The sequence below is a fragment of the Mixophyes fleayi genome, chromosome 3 (assembly GCF_038048845.1).
Source record: "Mixophyes fleayi isolate aMixFle1 chromosome 3, aMixFle1.hap1, whole genome shotgun sequence".
Taxonomy (NCBI): Eukaryota; Metazoa; Chordata; class Amphibia; order Anura; family Limnodynastidae; genus Mixophyes; species Mixophyes fleayi.
This window is the reverse complement of record NC_134404.1, coordinates 265736083-265761672: the sequence shown is the minus strand read 5'-3', so window position 1 is coordinate 265761672 and position 25590 is coordinate 265736083. Positions and strand designations below refer to the sequence as shown.

The window sequence follows — 25590 nt, the reverse complement described above, 5'->3', positions numbered from 1 at the left end:
AAAGCTGGGTACACACTACAGAAATTTCGACCAACTTTTTATGCCGTGCGATTTTACATGCGATCGATGTTCCGATCGCTCGGTCCATGGGCTGCATACACATTAGCCTTGTTTAGGACGATAAAGGGAAGAGCGGGCGTGCCTTTAGCGACTTTTTACAGCCATGTTGTCGTGAGCAATGACTAATTTCGTACTCACTGTTGTGGATCGGTCAGAAGTTTATACACACTACACAGCGGAAACGAGATTGGAACTAAAATATTAAACGGTACGACCAACCAAATGAGGCGACAATCGTCCATTTGGGCAGACTTTCGACCATCGTGTCACTGCACACACTGACCCGACTTTTGAACGAGCGGTCGTATGTCGGCTGATTGAGCCGATTATTGGATGAAAACTGTGTAGTGTGTACCCAGCTTTAGTAATGCTAATTGTTTCTAAACAAGTGCAAGTAAATGTAAATAAAGGCCAAACAAGTCTAATGGGAAAAAAATATTGTCCACAATGCATTAAGGGTTGTAACTCGGAATCCCATTTACATAGTCCCACATTATAATGGACACTCCTTTTTCAGCATCATATTTAAATTTTTGGCAAAAATAAACGGCTAGTTACAATCTCAATTTAGATATTAAACATATATTCACAGCTTTAATAATGCACAGTACCCACAAAAGTATATGCAGGAGAAAACAAAAAACCTACGTGTGGCCAATAGAGACATTGCTGCAGAATTGTTGCCTGCATACAAGAGCATTGTGGTGCTTGGCATACAGCAAGTGTTTAGTCCTATGAAATCAACTATTGCAGTGATGGCACAAGACATGTCCATGTTTCACAAAGCTTTAGATTATCCATCAAAAACACATGTCTATATTGTCAAAGTTGAGCAGGTCAATGATCTAGAAGCCTCAGCATGTTGCAGTTTAATGTATTGCATTAAGGGGTTCCAATATGCAAAGTTAGGTAAAACTGGTGTCTACAATTTATAACTGGCAATGTTTAAACTTTGACTCAAAGCAGCCAGTACATAACAGGGCTGTATAAATTTAGCCAAGGTTTAATAACCAAGAATAAAAGTTTGAAGCCAGAATTTTTGTAAAATGAGCCCCAATTGCTTATTTCACCAAGAAAGGCAGTGATGTACCTTAGTAAGTAACATGGGGCTATACACAAGACCATCATACAAAATGTTCCAAAATATGATTCATCCACACATTATGCCAGCCTGTGTCCCCGACCTGCATACCTGCCAGGGACTTTTACAGACTTCCATTCCCAGCAGGGATATGTCAGCAACCAGGCAATTACACTTCCTAGGCAGAGTGTTGCACACACTGTGCTGTAGTAAAGCTGCTTACAAGGTTTCTGTCCGACTACAATAGCAGCCCAGTGCATCAGAACACCTGGGAGGTGAAAACCCCAGCAACCAGGTATAACGGTGCTGGAAAAAAGCATTGGGGAGGTAGATGTCATTCACAACTGCCTTACAGTGCAGAAGGAAAAGGAGTATGCAGTTTACCAGGAAACATTACTATGTCACCACTGACATGGATTTGTCCAACAATGTAATAAAGCTAATGGTAATACTCACGGGGGGGGGAGCTGCACCACTTTGCAAACCCTACACTGGCTCCCCGTGTCCTCCAGAATTAAATTCAAATGACTCACCCTTACCTACAAAGCCCTCAACAACAACCCTGCATACATCTCAAATCTCATATCAAAATACTCTCCCTCCCGCCCTTAGATCTACCTCTGACCTGCACCTTGTCTCGTCTCTCATAACCACCTCTCAATGCTGCCTACAATACTTCTCCCGTGCTGCTCCCGACTTATGGAATTCCCTGCCACGCTCAACTCAGACTTTCCCACAGTGTTGAAATCTTTAGATGCTCTTTGAAAACCCATCTCTTTTTTAGAGGTGACCTTATCCTCGATAACACCATTCACACCCTCACAACTATCCCAATCTTCACTCAACCACACTCGCTCCTCTTGTTTTAGCTGTGCCCTCTTTCCTTTAGAATGTAAGCTCTCTAATAATGAGCAGGGTCCTCCATACCCTTTGTATTCATGTCTCCATTCATTTGGTCTGCCTTGTCTGTTCTTGTTTTACGTATGTTCTGTTTTATGTATGTCCTTGTCTTCCCTACTGTACGGCGCTGCAGAAAACTGCGGCACCTTACAAATCTACGATGATAATAATAATAGTAAAGCTAAATGACATTTTGAGATTGACTACAAATATCAACACAGATGCCCTTATTAAGAAAGAAACAAAACAAACACGATTAAGAACACTCCTATACTAAATGAATAAAACACCATTTTGAAAAAAAATATTTAGATATGTTATCCTTTGGCCGGTTAACTTATATTTCAGAGTTCAATTTCATGTTGAAGTTTGTCAATGAAACATTGATTTACAAAGTGTCAACATCTAGTTCTCCCTTTATGAAATATATTGCTTCATTCACTTATGTAGCCAGGCTCAGGCAACCCAGTGGCTACAGTATCAGCTACTGCAAATACAAAGTATAGGAATTAGACTAATGAAGATCAGCAACAGGAAAAACCTGCAGCTCAACAATGAAACAGTAAACTGGATGCACAAAGTTTGTTATGTAAAAGGCAGTTTTATATGAAATAAAAAGTTGTTTCCAAGATACATTGTATGAGTGACCGGAAATTGTCTACAGGGTCCCCAACATTTTAGTCATCGCTGGGTTTCAAAGTTGAATTAACAAGTCCAAGCATAGATAAAGATCTGAGGTTGTGACTTTGCTGGGGGACCAGACTGTAAAATATGCCACCCAGCATTTCAAGTGATTGCTCCTCCCACAGAGACATGTCTCTAATATCCTGTGGCCAATGGGCTTCAAGGAAGGCAGAAAAGACTCTTAAGTGTTTATTTCTAGATCCTAAATAAGTGGGGGGAAAAAAATCATCCCACACATTTAAAAAGTGTGTGCGCGCGCAAGTTAGGCTTGCTGTTAAAAAGGATTTGAACCTTTACACGCTAGCCCCACTGACACTTCATAGCCTCACCACTGGAAACTCCATCTTCATCCCATAAATCATGATCACACTGTAGCTAGAGCAGACATGTTCGCCTGAACTGTACACAATGCCTAGGCTAATGCAACTGCAACTTATAGTGGACCAGTACCCTTGTAAATTCAATACAATGTAAATCAACTTGGATTGGTAGGTCGCCTTTAATGGAATTCTTTTTTGAAATTCCAGTTGAAGGGTCAAATAAAAATCTATTCATAGCCGTTCATAACTGACATACAAGCTTATTAATATGCAACAATTTTGCAATATAAAAACAGCAAAATATAGGAAAAATACATTGTTACTCACTAAAAACAAAAAACAGTCTTCAAATGACTTGAATGAGTGATGACTTCAAGGAACATCAAACAGGATATTCTACTTGTGTAATATAAGAGACTCACGAGACATTTTCAATTTTGCTTAGAATAGACGATAAAACCCAGAGACAGAAATAGAGTACAACACATTCAAATAAACAGCTTTCATATATTTGTAGTGTGTGCAGATACTATTTCTGTTTTATATAGACACATGGGGCAATCTAGACAGTGCCCATACACATACTTTCACTCATACTTGCTCTATCCATCATAGGTACAACTTAGGCTAGGTACACACTGGAGGTTTTCAAGCCGATTATCAGGCCAATCACCCGATAAACGACGGCTCGCCCACATATTGCATTAGTGTGTATACTTACACAATGAATGATTGGTGATCGTGTGTACGCATGAATTGCCCAACTGGTCGGACTTTCAGCCGTAGGTACAATTGCTGTAGATAACAGATTGGTCGGAAAATTCCCCAGTGTGTACCTATCTTTACTTGATTCAGCAGTACTGATTTTAACTATTTGTTTTCTACAGCTGCAATATAGTTAAGATGTTAAACTTTCTCACAGCTCACATGATCCAGATTTGTTGCACAGATTAGACAAGGTAATTTTTAAGTGCATATAACAAATGATGTGGCATTTATGGCTTTACAAATGATCGCACAAACAGCTTATCTTACTTTCCACAATTACATAACACAATGCTGGCAAGTGACCAATGTCTATAAAAGCTAAAATTGAAGTATAAAGCTTCATTAGCAATTTTTCACATATTGAAGCCTGTGAAGTTAGAGTTGGTGCAGCAGTGGTTAATTAAGCCAAGTAAAAGCAACTGGTGACACTTTCGAAAGTTTGCTTTGTACATACCCTCCTGTAACATGTACTTCATACATGCATTATCTTTCAGTCTAGTTTGCAAACTTACATGAAGGTGGAAAAATCCCACTACAGACTATTGCCATCAAAATTTAAAATTTGTAATTGTGTCAAGTTTACAATTATAACAGTAGATCTGGTGTTTTATCCACCAATGATGCATTGTTTGCCTGTATCTGTGAAATCTTTCTGTTCTCACTGTTGTCTGTATATATAATTTAACCTGCTAGAACTATGCAAATGCACTGGGAAGTACACAGGGGAAGGGGGCTCTACCAGTTAGAAGTGTAAAGCAGACTAGTGGGACCATTAGAAGCTTTACAGACCAGGCAATTTACTAGATTTAGTCTAGTAAACAGTACCTAATACAGGCTTTAAAGTTTTGGGTGGAGTACTTCTTTAATGTTGTGCTATAGATAGGTCAGCAAGCTCTAATCTTCCAAATGGTACGACAAGAATGTGTTCATCTTTCAATTTATTTTTTAAAAACACCATTTGCAATGGAGTGAAACAAGAAGTACAATTTGTTGTAGAAAAAACGTCACATTTGACATTTAAATGTATGCAGACTTTTTTCGGTGCCAATTCTCATTCAAATAAGCAAACTTATGCAGCACAAGATGGAAAACGTATTCACTTAATAAACATTAATATCAGGTTGTATTATATTGCCAATGATCAACAAATAAACTGTATGAAACAGAAAGAAAAGTTGAAAAAGAACCTTTTTTGGATAAGTAGTTCATCAGATAAAAAGTGCATTAGTTTAGGGCTACACAAATGCCAGTTGCCAGTGCAACTAAAAAAATGCACCCTGGCAACATTGTTCTGTTCTCCTCCATGGAAGATAATGAATTTCAGACATAGGGGTAAATGTATTAAGCTCCAGGTTCTTCAACACCCGCGAGTTCGTCGTCTTCGGCGTTTAAACGCCGAACTCGCGGGTGTTGAAGAACCCGGAGCTTAATACATTTACCCCATAATGTTGAGTGCTGTGCAGCAGTATATGTCTATAGGCATTAAATGTACATTCTAATAATTGCTCGTGGGGACATATGGGATACATGCTGGTGTGTAATGCATTGTGTGCGTGTGCAAAACATGTATAATGTTTTTTTCTGAGGCTACAGGTCATTATGTATTGCTCCCCCACCCCCCAAAAGCATTACAAAATGGCTCCTAACTTTGGGAGAACTTTCTCCAGTCCTCTGTTATGTTGCAGAGAACAAGACAAAAAGCAACTTTTAACAGGGATAATTGTGGTAAATAAAGAACTCTTACAAACAGATTTTAAGAACACCACCGCACAGAATGGATTTTGCATGTACTTTCTTTGAGCAGTTGTGTTCCATGTGTACAGACCATCATAGGGGTCTATGATTCCTAATGCAAGGTTTGTTTCAAATCCAATTTACTTTTAACCAAATAGTGATTAAATGCAACCCAGGACTGCCCAAGACACTTGTCTGTACATAATCCGAAAGAGCTCGTTCATGTGCACCAAGTATAAAACAATGTCATTGAACGCCATCAGTCTATTCACAGAATCATTTGGACTCTTTCTTGCACAGAACAAGGGAAAAAAAAAAAAAAGCATTTGTTTAAAGCTGCACTACCAGCCAGGAAAGTGTTTTACCAACATAACCCACTCTACCTCTAGCCAGGAGCTCCAGGGTTTTCTATATGCTGCAGTTTTTTCTGAAGCTCTACCATTCCTGGTCCGGCAAACCAATTAAGCTCACCAGCTTTCTATGGCAGTGGAGAGGGAGGTGGGGGTTGGGTACAGGAAACCCATTGTAAAGTCATCCATCTCTTTATTTTGCTGATGTGGCTTTGAGAAAAACATTTGACCTCCAGAAAAAACGCTGCACAGATCACATTAGTAAAATATATTCCTGGTTGGCAAAGCAGCTATAAATGGCCCAATAGGAATCAAGAATGTGCACATATTACAATGGAATGAAATGGAGTTCACAGAAATTAGGCTTACATGTGAAAAAAACTTGAGGGTAAAAGAAATATGTAATGCCAATTAAAGCTATTTTTTTTAAAGAATAAAAAAAAAAGTTCTACTCCACTCCCTAACAATACACACAATCTTATTCCTAAATTGAAACTAGAATTAATGTTTGAAAATCTGTACTGAATTTTGTACCTTAAAAACAATGGCAATAAAAATGTTCAAAGACACCCACCCTTGGGCTAGACATTTATGTAAACATTTTGCAATAACCCAGCTTTCAAATGATAAAATACTTTAACCTGCTTACCTGATCGTCCAAATATAAGCAACTCAAAAAGTTATAATGCTTACTTAATATATATATGCATACAATACTTGCTATTGCCATTTTTCACAACAGAAAAAAAATAAAATAAAACACAAGCTTAATTCGAGTAGAACCTAAGAAAAGAAAGCAATAACTGGTTATACACACACACACAAACCAAAAACATTGGATTTCAGAAGTCTTTAGTTCACAGAAAACATTTGATTAAAGAAAAAAAAAAAAAGGTCTAAGCAACTTAGACATTTACTCTTTGTGTTACTGCAAACGTATAATAAATTAAATGTTTTATCCATTTTCCTGGTGTTGTCCAAAAGGACTAGATTTTAAAAAAAAATCCCTTAAGATTTGTTCTCGTTTTTTTTTTTACATGGGAAGCTAAAACTCTTAAAGTGCATCTTAGCCAACTGTCTTTCTTGAGCAGATCTGCTGCAGAAAAGCACACAATACAAAAAGCAGAATTAAAAACAGGCAAACAAAGCAAAAAACTATGCATAGCCAAATACCAGAACGCCTAACAAATAAGCTCATGGCATGCTCTTTAAAGAGACCCAATGCATTGGGCTTGCTTGCCAATATTACAGCTAGCCTTGCAAATACAGACTAGTTGCATAACAATTTACTCCTGTACCAAGCTCGGGTCCCATGGAGGTGAGTAACCACCTTCATTCATATGCATAATTGTTTTTGTTGGAGGTCCATTGGATTATCAAACCACAGAGAAGTGTGCTTGAAACTAAATTTCAGATCTGTACTAGAGATGAAAAGAGTTGCTAGCTGGTAAATCATGCACTACTCTGGTGTGACTGATCACTGTAACGTACCCAAGACAACCCCTCGTTAAAAAAAAAATCACCTTAGTTTGAGATTGGGCCCAGCAGTTCATTGAACAATCATGAAGTCCAGAGTCTTATTTGAAAGTACGGACTTAAAATGTCTATAAGTCACTAGGCTCAATGTAAAGAGCAATGAACATTCCACCTTTAACACTTTACGGGAATTTTACATGTTCAATTTCATGATTTATGGCAAAAGAAAAAAAACAAAAAAAAACAAAACTAAGTTCTCTCCTCCATAAATGGCTGCTGACACAATGTGCCAGACTTAAGACTTCTTTTTCTCCCTGTATTTTCTTCAATCAGAACCATTTTTTGCAAGTGTCTAAGTGTTCTAGAAATGGGGACACTGCCGGATGTGGCCACTTCTTCGGAATAGTCCGACGCGCTCAGGCCTCTGAAGCAAATGGGGGGAGGAAAATAAAAAGCTGAAATACAAGGTTCATCTGATAAGTTTTACATTAAGCATTATAAGCTGGACAATGTAAGAAAGTGGCTTTTTGGCTCACAAGAGTCTGAGTCTTGGTGTGCAAAACGAGTACTTGGCCATCCCACCATAGCATTCTCGTAGTGGGATTGTCAGGGAAGTCTTGACTGGGGAGTATTTGGTTTGTTTACCTATCAGGCGTAAATTTCCAGGCACTCAGTTCATTTTGGGCTTGTTCCAGTTTGTCTTTAGTCTGTTCCAGTTCGCCTTTCATTTTGAGGAAAAACAAGTTGATTGCCGGGTCAACCATAGTTGTTCTCAGCTGGGCAACACTTGGCTGCTGGACTTGCTTGAGATGCTGAATTTGGTTCTGCACAGAGGAGCCAAAAGGCACAATTACTAGCATGCTAGGACTGCAAAAAGAATATAGCTTTTGTTATAGCATAGCGTATGGAGCATAAATGTTAGGATTACCAAAAGGCTTCATGCTGCAACATACACTTATGTCTGCATTCCAGTTTGAAGTTTCCCTGTGATACATGAATTCATAAATACCACAGGATTTATTTTTTTTAGTTTTTTTAAGCAGTGCATATTAAAAGGAAAGCCATTTCTTATTTTACATGACATGAAAATGAAAAACTAAAAAAAAAAAAAAAAACAACACAAAAACGCAAAAGAATTAAACAAAAACACTATGGGCCTGATTTAGAATTGGATGCAAGTCCTTCTGATCAGTGCAAAAAGCACTTTTGACCAAAGATCTGTCTCAGTTTGCATTTTGACTGAGATGGATCTTCCTGTTGCACCTCTCTGTGCTTAGTGATGTGGAACAGGGAAGGTAGTGGGCAAGCCTAGCAATGTAAAGGCGTGTGCACGCTCCTTACATGCTATACGGAGTTGAAAGCAACTGCAGACCTATCTTTTGCAGGTGCTTTCAGCTGCTGCAAGAGACCTTGATGTATTTAAAAAAATAAACAAAGTGTGCACCCCCTCCCAAACAGCATAACCAACCGTTTGTGCCGTTTGAGAGAGAAAAGCACAATTTTTAATTATGTTTGACATTTTCTAAATCATTTATCTGCTTTACAGGGCCGCTGTGCATGATACACTTGAACGCTGGCCCATAAGACAGCACGGTCGTTTAATGGTTAGCACTTCTGCCTTACAGCACTGGGGTCATGAGTACGATTCCCGACAATGGCCTTATCTGTGCGGAGTTTGTATGTTCTCCCTGCATTTGTGTGGGTTTTCTCCGGGTGCTCTGGTTTCCTCCCACAATCCAAAAACATACTAGTAGGTTAATTGGCTTGTATCAAAATTGACCCGTGTTTGTGTGTGTTTGGGAATTTAGACTGTAAGCCCCAATGGAGCAGGGACTGATGTGAGCGAGTTCTCTATACAGCGCTGGGGAATTAGTGGCGCTATATAAACGATGATAAAAGGGGTGTATTTGAGCATTTTGCACAGTATTGTAAGTCACATGGATATAAGATCCATGACACTTCGAATACTGTGTGAATTACGGGATGCCAGTGTAAATTGCATCAGACTCTAAAATCAGGCCCAAATAGCGGAAGCATGGTCTAGTCTTCCAGTGAGTAGGGTACTGTAAATCTGGGGCATTTGTCAGTCATACCCTTCATTCTTTAAGGTGAAATTAAACCACACAAACATATTTAGACATGTTCTAGAACAGAATGTTCTTACTTTTTTGGGTTCTATGACAATTGTGTGCCGGAATAGCATAGTAAGCAATTTAGCTTTTCTTTACTGCACTTCCTTTAAATTACAATGCTGCCAATTAAGTATACATTAAATCGCTAAAAAATATTGAAATAGGATATGGGGCTTAAAAAAAAAAAAAAAAAAAGATACTGAACACGATAATATATTCGTTGGTAATACACACATTTGCAAAAGAGTGTCCTCCCTAACCGTCAGGTGACCCACAGTTAAGAGGCATGAACTACTTCTCCCTGAAGTTAATTGCTTATACAAGATCAGAGTTTGCTCACTGCATGCTGGTTGTGAAAGTCTTCAACACTTGCTAAATCAAATTCGATTAACATATCTGTTAGCAGCTGTATAATGCGGTTTTCTTTCACTACCTGTTAAAAAATTACGCATTAGAAAGCATTCCCTTTATTGTCCCTTTATGATTTTCTTTGCCATCAGCATTTGCAATACTAAGGTATTTTTAGTTTGGAGGTTTAATTCAATTGTAAACCTTTTATTTGAAACAAAATTATATTTGGGCAAGAAAATCCCAGAAGGTACATTTCCATTAACATAGCAATCAATATAGTAGTTTTCAGGGTAAACACATTTATGTATTAGAGGGCACCAAGCATATACTAGTCTAACTGCAAAATGGACATTTATAAATGTATCCAAAGAAGACGCCATTGAAGAGGACATCGGGTGTACTACCGTCCTAATAACTATGTTATTAATGGCAACTTTAGTCTAACCCTAGAATTGTTTCAATCCTGGCTCTCTGATCACAGCAAGTGTTTACAATGAACACTATATAGCCAATGCAGAAAGACTAGGTCAGGGTGCGCAACAGGCAACCCTCCAAGCCTTCACCTGCAACCCACTCGCCGGCTGCTCCCGATCTTATCAGAACGGGAACAGACGACTTCCATGTCCTCCTCTGTACAGTGCAGGAAGGTCACATGGCATACGCAGAGAAGGAGAAAGTGAACTGTGCTCGCCCTCCTTTTTCTGAGCAGCACCTTGAAAGTTGGAGGGACGCACATATGGCCCTTCATCTATTAAGAAGCTCCTCACTGGGATAAGTGCCTCCACATTAAATAGAGAAGCCCTTTAACGGATGCCACAAAGAATTTCTCTATTGAAGATCAAGACCGGAAAGTGCAGAGGACACAGGACATAAACATACTAGAAAACAAATGTGAACGTAACATGTTTGCATTAGTAGGGTTGTATAAAACAGTTATGGAAAGAGTTTTAAAACGAACCGTGCATTCCTGCATCTCCTGCTCTTTTGTGGCCAATCTCATTACTAGTATGTTCTCCCTTCGGGCAGACTCTTGCTGTTGCTGCTTTAATTTTTCTTCAGACTCCCGAAGTCCAGTCACATCATTAGCTGAAGGCAAATTGCAAACATTACACACGAGAAATCATTGTTTTTTAAAGGTAAGAAAGTACCAGTCAAGCAAAAATGAAAACATTAATAGCATATTCGGTGTAAAGCCTAACTGCAATGTAGTTATTAACACAACAGATTCTTGAGATAATAATTTGCACAACTCTGCCTCTCCTTACGGGGAGTCCAGCATCAGAAAAAGCAAGCTGCAAGTAAAGGTTGCGCTCTTGCATTTCCTTAAACTAGCTAAAGCATCAGAGTCCAATGTAGCCAAGCAGCTTCACTAGGGACAGATAGCAGCCATTATTGGGCATGTGGACAGCACCTTGTGCCCAGTATAGCAGTTTAATTAGAGCATTGTGCATAAAGAAAATTAGCCATTAAGGAGTCTGCCATATAGACTGATGTAGTTGTATGTGATCAATTAGAAGGGAAAACTATATTAAAAAATATAAACCACAAAATGGGGAGTCTGTGCTCTAAACTGGCTGACATTCTATTAGTACAGAAGAGTCATGAATATTTGAAACCTGTCTTGAAGCTTTACTGGGACATATCAGTGCAGTCAGAAGATGATCAGACAGACACAAACTTTACCAGTAAGTCAAATAATTTGACCAATCATTTTTATTTTTTTTATGCTGCCCACCCTCTATCAAATCTGTGTTAATTTAGCCCTCACAAAATACTAACATTTTATAAATGTAATCTCATGTGACAAATAATTTTTAACAGATTTTACTTTGACATTATCCCATAGATTGTAAGCTTGCAGGCAGGGCCTTCTTACCTCTGTCTATATTGCCCAGTATTGTTTTATTACTACATTTGTTCCCAATTGTAAAGCACTACGAAATTTGCTAGCGCTATATAAATGTTGATTTATTCAACAAAAGAGAAGTCTACATGAAAATGTGTGAGAAAATATACCCCATAATTCAGTTGCTTGTAAAACCACTTTTAACAGCAATAACTTGAAGCAATCATTACTTGGCGTTGTACATCAAGACCAAGGATCTTCACTTGGTCTTGTCTGCCCTAAGGAAATTGTTCCAGAAGTAATATGTATCATTCAGATGGAAATTTGCAAACCTAAGCCATTCCTTTATTTTTATCAAAAATAGGCTTCATCCTGGCTACCCTTCCATGAGACATACTTGTTCAGTCTTTTATGAAGGTAAAGCTAGTTTACCAAGTTGACAGGGGCCTTTATGTAACTTTTTGGCTCCAGGATTTCATTGTTGGGTGAATTTGCTAGGACACCCACTCCTGAGAATCTGATCAATCTTCTTCAATGTTCTCCATTTGAAGATAATCTTTAACTATAGAATAATGGACTAATAGTTTGGAAATAGCGCCTCAACCCTTTCCAGTCTGACGAACGTCAACAATTACTTCTGAGAGATTGTTGCAGATGTTTTTCTTCATGGCATGGTGGTAACAGAAATCTGAATGATCCAGCCCAAACTGACAAAGGTTTTGCCTTTATATAGAGGTGGACGCAGAATGAATAAGTTGAAGTATAGTTGATTAACAGCAATTCTTTGTGGATATGGATGCAGTAACAATGTAGTTTTTCATACATGGCTTCATTCATCATGTTAACAAATTTTTTGTTGTGTAAATAATGAAAAAGGTCAAATCTGTTATGGCTTATGTGTTCCATGAGTTTTTCAAGTTTCAAGTATGTGTGGGCTAGACTGTCAATTATGTCCTGATAGAGGGCGGACAGCATAAAAGTGCCTATTCAGATTATTTAGCATATCGGTAAAACAGGGTACACATTTTCACAAGACAGATGTGGCAGGACCACTGTAAAGTTGATCTCACTCAACCTAACATTGCAGAACAACTTTTAACAGCAAAAGTTAATATATTATTCTTTCCAACATAGTAATGTTTACTAATGGAAATATCTCAGCAATGCCCAAGTAAACGGACAAAGGTAAGGCGAGTTTTAACCTTCATTTGCTGCACTGGTCTTTAATGTTAACTGTGTGTTATTGTTTGGTCTGAGTCTTGAACAGTGCGTTTGCCTAATGTGCGAACACACTCTTACCTTATTCAGACACGAGCAGTCTTTCATGCCCCTCTTAGTAACATGCATATGAATAGTTCCTGTGGCCTCACAATTCTTTCCCTCTAACCACAGCACCTGTATAAGCACTATGCATTACATATGTAATGTTGGCAAGTGTGTGGGTAAAGGTCGGTGACTGGATTTCTATGCAAGTGAGAAACTAGTCTTTAAAGTGATCATCATTTTTAGTCTTAAAAGGAGTACCTACCCCCTATCATTAGAAGCAGAAAGATATGGATATATTTTATTACAGTAAAATGTTTTCGTTTTCTTGTACTTTTATTTGAACCACTGGAGCCCAGCTTTTTGCAGCCAACAGGCAAGATTATTCCCTAATTTTTACTAATCAGATTCCAAAAGAGTTCAGCTCCTAATCTGCTGAACGCAAAACATTTACTGCCCACTCAACTCTCATTTCAAAACGCAATACTTTGATTACTACAGCTATAGAAATGAACAAAAAAATACGTGTTTTTAACCTAGCAGGCAGTCAAAGGGTCCTGGGGTTCTGGCAGATTAGGAGCAGGGCTAAACTTGTGGATAGTAGGTACTCGCCTAGATATATACAAATATTCCTGTGATTCTTGGTAAATATTTTTGTAAAATATAAAGATAATAGCAGTCATTGCTCGCTATAATGGCAACATACTTTGACACATTTTACGATTACCGGGTTCTGTAGATTTTATTATTAGTCAAGAACTGTAAAATATCTATTTGCTTCTGCACACATAGAAATGTTTTGTAACTGACCTGAGAAAGTTCTTCATCTCAACTGCTAAGGAGAACTGTTAGGAAGCTTTGCAATTTAAAACAGTTGGCAGGAACCTGATTGATTGCTATGGGCACCACCACTGTGGATGACATTTATGAGAACAAAGTACACACACACAATGTCCCCATTGTTTCTACCCCAGTGCAACTGCTATTGGCTGTGCACTACCAGACTAGTTCTGAAACTATAGTGCTTGGCTTCTTTGCAGTTTAAGGACCAGGGGTAAAATAATCAATCAGCGGTTTGCAGTCAATATTTAAAATGGCAATTCTATTAAAGGCAAGGCACACTGCGATTTAAATAATGACAGCAGACCACAGAGAATCAGCGTTTTTCCAAACCCCCCCGCAGTGTTTTTCACCAGCCATTAGAGTGCAGGAATAGTATAATCAGACAAGAGTCATACATTTCCTACAGTTGAAACAGGAGAGCAAAAAGCAATGGAGGTGAATGATTGGAAGAGGGTAAACTATACGGAAAACAAAGCTTCTTAGAACATTTTATTTTTAAACTGCTTATGTGCTAATTTATATATATATATATATTACACACACTATGAAGATTATCCAGACCCATTCAAATATATATTGGTCAGTATTATGTGCAGCAAATATTTCATTTATAATTGCTCCAAACAGTCTACTACATAGCTTCCACATATCATGAAGCTTTAATCCAACTTACAATGCAAGTCAATGCTTATACAAAAGTTTAAACATGAAACTTTTTCATGTGGTCAACACATTCGACAAGTATGGCACAGATTTTTATTTTTTAAAGTCTTGCAGGACACCAGACTTACAATTCAGATCAGTGTACTTGTTCTCGAGAGCTTGGACATAAGCTTCATATTGCTTCCACCTAAAATTGGGTGAAGAAAAAAAAACAAAACAAAGTTCTTATTTTTAATTCCTGAAATTTTTTATTAAAAAAATAATAACTTTGGTGCTAGCAGTTATTAGGTTTTAAGACAAGAAAGCTGCAATTAAAATGAATTTATGGGCTTTCGCACGGACTTAAACAATTATACAATTGCCATATGCCCCATCTAAAATGTTACTGAATCAAACTGCTGCAACATGCATAAAACTTGTTACACTGTCATCCTTCTCTTTCATACCCAGGTATGTTTTGAGAATGACACAAATATTTTTCAAAGTCTGCTGCCTCAGTTTTTTATGATGGCAATTTGCATATACTCCAGAATGTCATGAAGAGTGATCAGATGAATTGCAATTAATTTCAAAGTCACTCTTTGCCATGACAATGATCATCATCCCAAAAACATTTCCACTGCATTTCAGACCTGCCACTAAAGGACCAGCTGACATCAGATCAGTGATTTTCCCGTAAACACAGGTGAGTGTTGATAAGGACAAGGCTGGAGATCACTGTCATGTGGAGTTAGAACAGACTGGAAGCTTTAAAATGGGGGTGGTGCTTGAAATCATTACTCTTCCTCTGCTAACCATGGTTATCTGAAAGGAAACACGTGCAGTTATCATTGCTTTGCGGAAAAAGGACTTCACAGGGATTGCACCTAAATCAACCATCTATCGGATCATCAACATCATCAAGGAGAGAGGTTCAATAGTTGTGAGGAAGGCTTCAGGGCGCCCAAGAACATCCAGCAAGCGCCTAGAGTTGATTCAGCTGTGAGATCGGGGCACCACCAGTGCAGGAATGGCAGCAGGCAGGTGCGAGTGCATCTGCACGCACAGTGAGACAAAAACTTTTGGAGGATGGCCTGGTGTCAAGAAGGCCAGCAAACAAGCCACTTCTCTCCGGGAAAAACATCAGGGACAGATGGATATTCTGCAAAAGGTACAGGGATTGGACTGCTGAGGACTGGGGTAAAGTCATTTTCTCTGATGAATTCCCTTTCAGATTGTTTGAGGCATCTGGAAAAACGCTTGTCCGGAGAAGGAAAGGTGAGCGCTATCATCAGTCCTGTGTCATGCCAACAGTTAATCATCCTAAGACCATTCATGTGTGGAGTTGTTTCTCAGCCAAGGGAGGGGGCTCACTCACAATTTTGCCTAAGAACACAGGCATGAATAAAGAAATGTACCTAAACATCCTCCAAAAGCAACTTCTCCCAACCATCCAAGAACAGCTTGGTGAGCAACAATGCATTTTCCAGCATGATGGAGCACCTTGCTCTAAGGCAAAAGTGATAACTAAGTGACTCAGGATCACAACATCGACATTTTGGTTCCATGGCTAGGGAACTCCCCAGACCTTAATCCCATTGAGAACTTGTGGTCTATCCTCCAGAGGCAGGTTGACAAACAAAATCCCACATATTCTGACAAACTCCAAACGTTGATTAGGCAGGAATGGGCGGCCACCAGTCAGTAGGTGGCCCAGAAGTTGATTGACAGAATGCTAGGGCGAATTGCAGAGGTCTTGAAAAAGGGTCAACGCTGCAAATATTGACTCTTTGCATAAACTTAATGTAATGGTCAATAAAAGCCTTTCACACTTATGAAATGCTTGTTTTTTTATGAAGTAAAATTACAATGTCACTTGGGGCCTGATTCATTAAGGAAACTTAAGCAAAGGTAAGGCAAAACCATGTTGCATTGGAGGGGGAGGGAAATTTAAAATGTGATGGCAGATTTACATTTGGGGTAGGGAATGTCCTAGATCAACTTTAAATTTCAGTGTACAAATAAGCTATCAAGTATTTTGTGTTATATAAAAAAACCAGACAGTATTTTCCTTATGTGCAAAATAAAATAAACTAATTTACACACCTTGCTTTGCAACATGGTTTTGTCCAGAAAACTTTAGTTAGAAAACGTACTCAATTTTTTGCTTAACTTTCCTTAATGAATCAGGATACCATAGCAACATCTGACAAAACACAGACGCAGCAAACTTTGTGAAAACCAATACTTGTCATTCTCAAAACTTTTGGTAATGACTGTACACCACCAGGTACAATTCCTAAGCTGAACCTCACCTCATAACTTGTGCTTCACATCTGTGCAGAATGCTTTATGGAAGTATGTAACAGGAATTTGTTATATATAACCTGTTAGGACTGCTGATCTGTGAAGCATACTTTAGGACACCATTCTGGCCTGGTTCTCATATAGCCCGACTAAGACCAATAGAATTCTCTTAGATCAGCAGACCAAATAGCACAGATGCAGCAATTTTGTATTCTTTCCAACTATATCTTAGCATTCACTATAAGAGGAAACATGTTGGGATTTTTCAAACACTGTTTTTCTCATAAACTGTTAGGAAATGCACAATTAAACAGATGAATGCAAGGAACAAATTATGCCACTGCACTTCTTATTTCCCTATCCTAGACATTGAACCTGGTAATTAGATCCTTGTTTTTCTTGCTTTATTTATTTGACTCACTCTCACCAACCAGCTGCTCAACTCCTGCTATATGACTCTTACCCTTTTACTTTCCACTTCTGCTTTCCACAAACACAACCTCTACTGTCTCACCTTTACTCTGAGCAACCCTGTCTCTTCACTGATCTACTGCCATGAAATACCCCCTCTCCAATACTTCCCATTGCCTTTGTATTCTCTGTTCTTAACTGGACCATCATTGTAGTGCATTGCCTTACCATAACACAGCTGTGCCAAAATATTGCTTTGCTGTTTTACCATTTTGATTATATTGCCACTGTCACACCTTACTTGCCATCATCCAGGCTTCTACACCATCTAGGACCAGACATTTCCACACCTAGGCTCACGCACCATCTTGGCCATTGTCTAAATAGACCTCTGCACCATCTAAACCAGTGTTGGCTAACCTGTGACACTCCAGGTGTTGTGAAACTACAAGTCCCAGCATACCTTTCCAGCAATAAGCTGCTATATATTGGCAAAGCATGCTGGGACTTGTAGTTTCACAACACCTGGAGTGTCACAGGTTAACCAACACTGATCTAAACCCTCCAGCACTCTCTACCACCCAAGCCCCTGCACCACCAGTGTTCCATCTAAGCATCAGTATAACTTGCAAACTTCTGCACCATAGTGATTCCCCCCCTTATGCTTATGATCTCATGTGCTCCTTTTGTCTCATTACCCCTTGCATTTAGAATGTAGAGCAGGGTCCTCTAGCCAGGTCTCATGTCTATCCACTCTCCATCCTCCTCAAATGTTCCCATTTTGTCTTATGCTGAATCGCTTTTGTCTGCCATGTAATTTGTTCTGTTCATTGCATACATGCATTTATTATTCTGCTTATCTGTTCCCATCTGTATTCTCAATAGCAACTAATAATATTCAGATCTTAATATCCTGGTTGTGCTATCTATTGGTTGCAAAATAAGGATTCAGTGTCTACTATGTGAAGACATTAGATGCAGCTTAGTTACTAAATCTTGAATTATATAGTAGCCATGATGTGGTGTGGTATGGGTGCAACATACTTTTGTCCACTGATGGGAATTCATGTTAGATGTATAAAGTATTCTAGATGTCATTTGAGAATTGTATTCTCTTAATATTAGATACAAACTTAACACTAGGTTTGCAGTTCAAGAACTACATTTATGCTTGTTAAAAATATAAAAATTAAAAGTTGAAGTCAAGGTACAAGGTGTTTCACTACCATGCTTCATAGAACTTTTCCTGGAAAAGACAACATAAGAGTTGATGTACTCGAAAGTTTTAAAACCAAATATGTAAATGTTCCAGAAATATATATATTTTTACCTTTACCCTGTTAAGCACTGTAAAGGATCACATCAAACTCCTAGATCTCTACTACTTCTTGAAATAAAATCCAGTGTAAAATGGATCTCTTGCATAAGCAGCATTTACAAACAGGAAAGTTTAATGAATCTATTAAAGCCATCCGTCAAAGAAAGCCCGATTCATGTATCCTCTGCAACGTCCTAATCTGTCCTCAGTAGAGAAATCCTTAATGTCCCATAAGCATTTAATAAACAGATGTGAAAAAAGCTTCCCAATTTTTCATTAGGTGTAAGGCTATAGGGGGGACCAGGAAACAAATGGAAATGCCCTGCGATAGACAGCTGTGGCCAACAGACTGAGTTTCCCCCATCAGACTAGTAGTTCTACATCTAGCCTTTACAACAAACCTGTCACTTGTTCCAAACCAAATGATTCCCACAGTTCTAGAACTATTTCAGTTACCTACACTGTATGCCCTTCATATAGTGCAGTAACAAGGTCTCAATTAAATGGAGTTTTCAGTATTTCATTATTTCACAAGACATGCAACTTCTGCTGTAATACAGACTACTGCTTATTAGTGGTTTTCAAGTATTCAATGGTGCAGAGATGCACGCCTCTGTCATCTAAGGCATCCTCGTTATCATGCTCCACTGTGAATTTCCCATGTACATGAATGGGAAGTCTAGGGAGGAGAGACTCTGAAGCAAGCAGTAGTAGCACATTACTGGATTGTTTAAGCCTTTACAAATTGGTGGAATGCTACTCGATCAATTGGGGAAATTCAACATTATCAGAGGACAATATTTTGGTCAAACCACTCTGCCATGGGCTCATGCCACTGGTCCAACCATTCTTTACCTTTGAAGAAGCTCTTCTCTTGGTAAGCCCTTGAAATCTGCTTCACTGAGACGAACCTGAAAATCAAATGAACATGTTATACTTCATTTCAACAAATGAGAAAACGCAAAACAAAATGAAAGGTTTTTTTTGACTAACCTTTTTTGGAAGAGGTTCCTCGTTAGTCATTGTGACCTAAGAGACAGAAGAGACTTCAGTTTACAAAACAGTTTAATATTCAGCTTATTTTACTAAACATGCACAGTATACTAACTTTTACAAAAAAATAATAGCTATTACTTTCAACATGTGATACTTTAAAGTAGGTATAAGACTGCTGTTGGTGTTTATGCAGCTCGCCAATACTCACAGCAGTACTGGAAAAAAGCTGGTACATGTACAAGCTGGCACAGTATTTTATCTAAAGCTAATTGATAACATTACAGTGAAATCTAGCACTATAAGGATTTATATATAAAAAAAATAAAAAAAATAGCATACTACTCCCTAATTTGCCTGAATTTCAAATTTCAATGATATTGCACTGCCTTATCACTAACTACCACATTGCAAAATCCTTGATGTACAGACACCCCAACTCTCTTATTTATTCAACTATGAAAATGCAATGCAGCAAACAAAATAATAATCTGTCAGCACCCACTTCTGTATTACTGTCAGCGGGCAGTAGAATGCCACGGTGGCAGAATAATACACATTATCTGTGAGCGGCACACCAGGGCACTGGAAAAGCCATTGAGGGTAGTGGCATGGGCAGTAGCTAGGAGTCAAATGGAACCAGTACTGAAAATGGGGAGGTCAGAGCAAAGAAAGTGTGTGTGTGTGTGTGTGTGTGTGTGTGTAAATCACATAGTCGATATCAAAAGTCCAAACTGAAACAGGTGTTTGCGACATAAAGCCCTATAAACAAAATAAATGATGTCAGATCTTTTTTCCAACATTCAAGTGAAAACAGACATTTTTTTTAGGAAACATTAATAAAAAACCTACAATACAATTTCATAAGTTGGCACACCCTATGATGAGGGGCTGTAGCTGTGTTCAGAATTAACCAAGGCAGTCATCTGACTCTGATAGTTAAGGGACATGCCAAATTTGTAATTAGTTCAGTCAGCCATATTGGCCACACACAATATTTGTCCAGTGTGATTAAAACTGATCAAATTGAGCAACAACATATTTTGTTAATGTTGGGGATAAGCATAAAGGGTGCCACACATTCAGAAGAATTAATTTATCGGTACTCTAGCTTGGCCACACATGTTGTTGGTCAAATTGGCTGCATGATTTGAAAGAATATTTTCACCTTTTGGCTGGAAAGTTTTAAGTGACTGCCAACTCTACTGATCCTCCTCATCTTTAACGGTCAGGGTCCCCCAATCCTCTGGTCTACAGGTTTCCTGAAGCAATCTGGTGTGCCACAAAGGAAGGCCCAATTTAGAGAAGGTGGTGCAATGTCGACCCCACCTTCTGCTCCTGTCACCTTACTGCTACAGGACGCCAACACAATGGTCCCAGAGCATACATGTTAAAGAGCTGGAGTTTTAAACGTCAACATCAGTGTTGTCAGGTAATTAGAGCTCTACTTTTTTCGCTTTCGTTTTTGTAAGGTCCAGATTGCAAAGGGCCCCCTACAACACAGAGGATGAGGATCAGAGAAAGGAACACCACACTTAAGGTAAGGAGGTGCAACTGGGTGAGCAACTGCTTACAGTATTCCACCAAAAGGAGAAATTACCATTTTAAGGGGCACATTTAACAAATAATGATAGTGCACTATCATGCACTTACCGTAAGATACACGTCCCTCTGTGTGTCCCGCATATTTAACAACGGTGCATCGCAGCAGATATCGTGGATATCTACTGCTTTGCATTCCTTTTCTTTTTTGGGTGCAGTCACCATTCTACAGTATGGTGACTGCTCACGGCCGCAATCTAACAAGCCAGCTTCAGTGCTGTCAGCTCTGCTCCGAAGAGCAGAGCTGGACAGCGCATGTGTGGAGGGATCACATGATCACTCACTTTCACTCACTGCAACTATAGTTGCAGAGACAGAGCGAAGATGTTTGTGCACATGTGCAGTTCGAAGAACTGCACATGCACAATTGATGTATGAAGAGGAGCGAAGAAGACCTGGAGGAGATCCGGAGACAGCGCATTATGAAGAGGCGGGGTAAGTATGTTTTTTTTAATAACAGAAAAAGTAGTTTATCGGAACTGCTGTTTCTGTGTTCCGTTTTTCATAAATTTGAGAAATAGTTCAATCCGTCAGTCTGACAAGGATTGAAAACTATTTTTCACTTTATGAGAAGATTGATAAATGTGCCCCTAAAAATGATAATGAGATGAAGAAAGAAATTATCAGTAACAGTTTTCATGTTGTATCCCTGGTCAAATAGCTCATGGCAAAACTTTTCAATTCCAAAAGCCCCAAACTTGGAAAACGTGTAAAAATTGATACCTATTTTTATATATAGGATATTGAGCAAAGCAACGACATTACACTGAGATTTAGGGGTATGTCTTTGGGATATTTTATTTATCCTGTTACCATATTACCAGCATGCACACTATAACAAATCAATGGATTTTATTATACTAGAGCAAAGCTAGACAGCTCCAACAAAAACGCATAGGACTTCTGCTTATGTCGTCTAGCCCTTACAGTGCTCAGACTATACAAAAAATTGTAAATGCTGCAAGAAGCTGGATAAATTTTATGTGTGCCACATGAAAAATTCAAGCCCTGTATTTCCCTACAATCATTTATGAGCATTTCAGATTGAATCAAAAGTATGTGTGAGGAGCATATTTGAGTTGCTTCAATATCACTCCAAAAGGCATCCATCTAACATGTCTTTTGGAAGAAAGTGCTTTTTTGTTTACTTAAGGAAATTGTGAGTGCTTATTATTCTAAGACATAATTAGTGACTCCTATCAAGGGAAAATCTTGTTTGTCTGAAAAAGAAGTGGTCCTTTGTGGCCTGAATGCTACACCACCTACAATCTTAAGAGATACAGGTTAGATAAACTGGTTTCAGCAGAGCATGTTGGTGACATTCATAGGGGCATATTTAAGAAATCACGGTAGTGCAATTACCGTGGAAATCAGGTCCCGATGTGCCCTCCGCAAATTTATTAAAGGAGCATTGCAGCAGATATTATGGATATCTGCTGCTTTGCACTCCTGATGGTTTTTGCGAGCAGTCACCATTCTGGCTCTGGCCGCAATCTAACAAGTCCCGAAAAACATTTTTTTTTCGGGAACTTGTCATGTTAACAGCTGAAGCTGGCGTACATTATCAAAATTGAAAAAATCCAATGCTGTCAGCTCTGCTCCGAAGAGCAGAGCTGGACAGCCAGCGCATGTGTGGAGGGATCACATGATCCCACCCTGTCATTCACAGCTCTCTCTCTGAAACATCGGAACTGCTGTTTCTGTGATCCGTTTTTAATAAATTTAAGAAATAGTTCAATCCTTATCCATGCGATAAGGATTGATGACTATTTCACATTTTTGCCGATGAATGACAAATGTGCCCCATAGAGGCTAAAGCATCTCAAAGAAATGTTAAACATAGCTGAGCAAAATCAACCCCATATTACATATCACCAACATTTACAGTTTACATATAAAAGCTTTGACTATCTTTCAGAACATGCCCTTTATCTGCAGCAATTTAGTTTTGTTAATTCTTTTTAATTTTCTTTAACCCATTTTTCGGTCAGCCACCTCTCTTCTCACTGCTGTTTTCAAACTCTGGTCTAAGGTCTACATAAAAACTATAGCTGTGATTCTCCAAAGTTAAAGCCAAGCTGAATTCACACATTAAAATATATCCATAAACTGCAAATAAGTAGAGAATGCTTCTAGCCAAATAGTTAATATACTTCCCTTTTTCTACAATAGTTTAATGGTCAAGTCTGTTAACCAAAACAACTTAACAAGGCAAGCCTTTTAAATAGGATGTGCAACAAACCACTTGGAAAGCTTGTCACCAACAAACCTGCATCTTAATCCACAACAAATCTACACCAGAAATGTTGTAATATGAGCACACTAAAATTAACCTCTTTTAGTGGGTAATTACAATCTAGTTATATCACACGGGACATATGCGCAAACAAGCAGTAGTTCCAACTATATTGAAATTCTGAAAACAACCAGAATATATCATATGGGGGATCTAAAGGTTTTAGATGGAAAGCTTGAAAAGTGACAATTACTATGATTTTACCCTAAAAATCTAGTACATACACTCTCATCACTGCCACTACTTTGGGTTTGCATGTTCGGCCACATATTTTGCTTTACAAGATTAAACTGTAATTTATCAGTTTAATAAATGTATATGTATGGATACCAACCCATCAGGTAGAAAACGTGTATAACAAATTAGAATGATATGCATATGGTAACAAGCTGTATATGACATTTTAGTGCATGTGCATTTAAAACAAGTTATTTACTTATCCCAAAATGCTAAACTGTTCAACATGAAGATATTCACTTTATATGAAGGTGTTATTTTAACTATCAGACATACATTTGTCGTGTTTGCACCCACAGAAATATCATGACAAACTGTACCAATGATACGAGCTTAGAGTAGAGAAGCCCAATAACGATACATACATTAAAAATGACAAACACAAAAGGTGTGCTCAAAAGCACTGATTGTCAAAATGCCCACTTATAAGTGCGAGACCATCATTTTCTCATTGTCACAAACTGAGTTATAGATTTGTGACAGGTTAGAAAAATGAACACTACTAAAATGTGACCTGCTTGTGGTCATCAATGAACCTCTGCCGCCATGACCACTAGTCCAGCAGAGAATAGCATGTGTAAAAATATAAAAACAAAGACATTCGTCAAAAGTATACAATAAATAGAAAAGACAAACATCACTCAGGGCTGTCACCTGGCTTGTACTTATCACACTGACAGGTAAAAATATTACTCTGCGAGTTACTAAGAGGGCATCACTATAACAGCTATGACATCTGGTCTTTTCCCTTAAAATAGCGCAGCCATAATCCCACTCATACTTTGCAGACCTCTCAAAATACATAACAAGGTTGCTACATTGTAAACTATGTTATATCAAAACAACCAGAACCAATACAAACTACAACTGCTGCTGCATTAGAAGGCTCCCCAAGAAGAACAACTGTCTGTGAGACTCAGTGGGAGCCGCACCTGCTCCCCTGTATTGCGGGACTTGCAGCATTCCTACAATTAACAAGACGCAATTCCTGCAGCACTGCTGGGTTAGTAACTATTTTTTAACTCGGGAATGAACAAAGTGCATACTGGCCAGGATATGAGGATTTCCGCCCTCCATATCACCACTACCCCCTCACAACAACACGCACACTCTCTTTGCTGCTGGTGTAGTCGGTTCTCAGAACTATCTGCAACCCGAGGTCAGGCCCCTGGAGGCCGCGAAACCTTCCGCTCCGCCATCTTTAACATTTCGACACAACCTCGACAGCGACATACGCAAATATCGGGATGCAGATCTACCGTCCAGTCACCCATTATCCGTCTCTATATCGGGTGATACTGAGAACCAGACGAGCGCCGCAGTACGGCCTATATCTTACCTACAGCGGGAACTGCGCAGCCCGGGCAGCTCCTGCTGCTCACACCGCCCGCACAGGGAAATTAATGGCGAATGATAGGATTTCCTTGGTGCAATGGAGTGTAGAAAGGGTCACTTCGTGAGAATATAGCTTGTACTTTGTTCATGCACACTATTTTTTTCGCGCTCTTGTCTTCTCCCCCCTTTTTCCCCTCCGCGCTCTTGTTTCTCTGTAGTGCCTCCGATACAAAATGGCGGCGGAGGAGGAAATGATACACAAGCCAGCCTCCATGTTACACACAGACACACCCCCGGCCCCATCTCACACACTCTCAGCAACACAGTCCTGCTACGTTCTTCAAGGTCTTAATGTAAAATCAGATATAAAAAAAAATGTGCCTGGACATTCACTGCTGTCAGTGCAAAATCGAAGTCTATTGGAAATTCCGCATTCGTTGCGTACCTGTCAATTAGAAGTGTGTGTCCTTCTAGTGAAATGCATTTCTGGAAAATTTGCATATTTATTTGAGCTATTGCTTGGTCAACAATGACTTGAGTTGCCAAGTCAGCTCGCTGTTCCTGATTGTCAGGGATAATGTTATTTTTTACGGAATATTCCTGTTTTGTATTGTAAACATTCCATTGTTCTGCACAATGAA

The 25590-nt window shown here is 38.9% G+C and overlaps 1 protein-coding gene across 2 annotated transcripts in view; it reads right to left on the bottom strand.

Moving 5' to 3' along the window:
• WTAP (WT1 associated protein) overlaps nucleotides 1-25195 on the bottom strand; it is a 30861-nt gene extending 5666 nt beyond the window's left edge. The window contains exons 1-6 of one of the 2 annotated variants that reach the window (XR_012689737.1): nucleotides 24954-25193; nucleotides 19480-19515; nucleotides 19342-19397; nucleotides 14600-14658; nucleotides 10815-10942; nucleotides 7421-8197 (exon numbers count right to left, since the gene is read on the bottom strand). Coding sequence is in view for 1 of the 2 variants with exons in the window: in XM_075203562.1 (XP_075059663.1) it covers nucleotides 8019-8197; nucleotides 10815-10942; nucleotides 14600-14658; nucleotides 19342-19397; nucleotides 19480-19509 (452 nt within the window). In the remaining variant the exon portion in view is untranslated. Of the gene's footprint in view, nucleotides 1-7420; nucleotides 8198-10814; nucleotides 10943-14599; nucleotides 14659-19341; nucleotides 19398-19479; nucleotides 19516-24953 lie in introns of both variants that reach the window. The other variant, XM_075203562.1, reaches the window with a different exon arrangement.
• Between the last annotated feature and the right edge of the window lie 395 nt (nucleotides 25196-25590).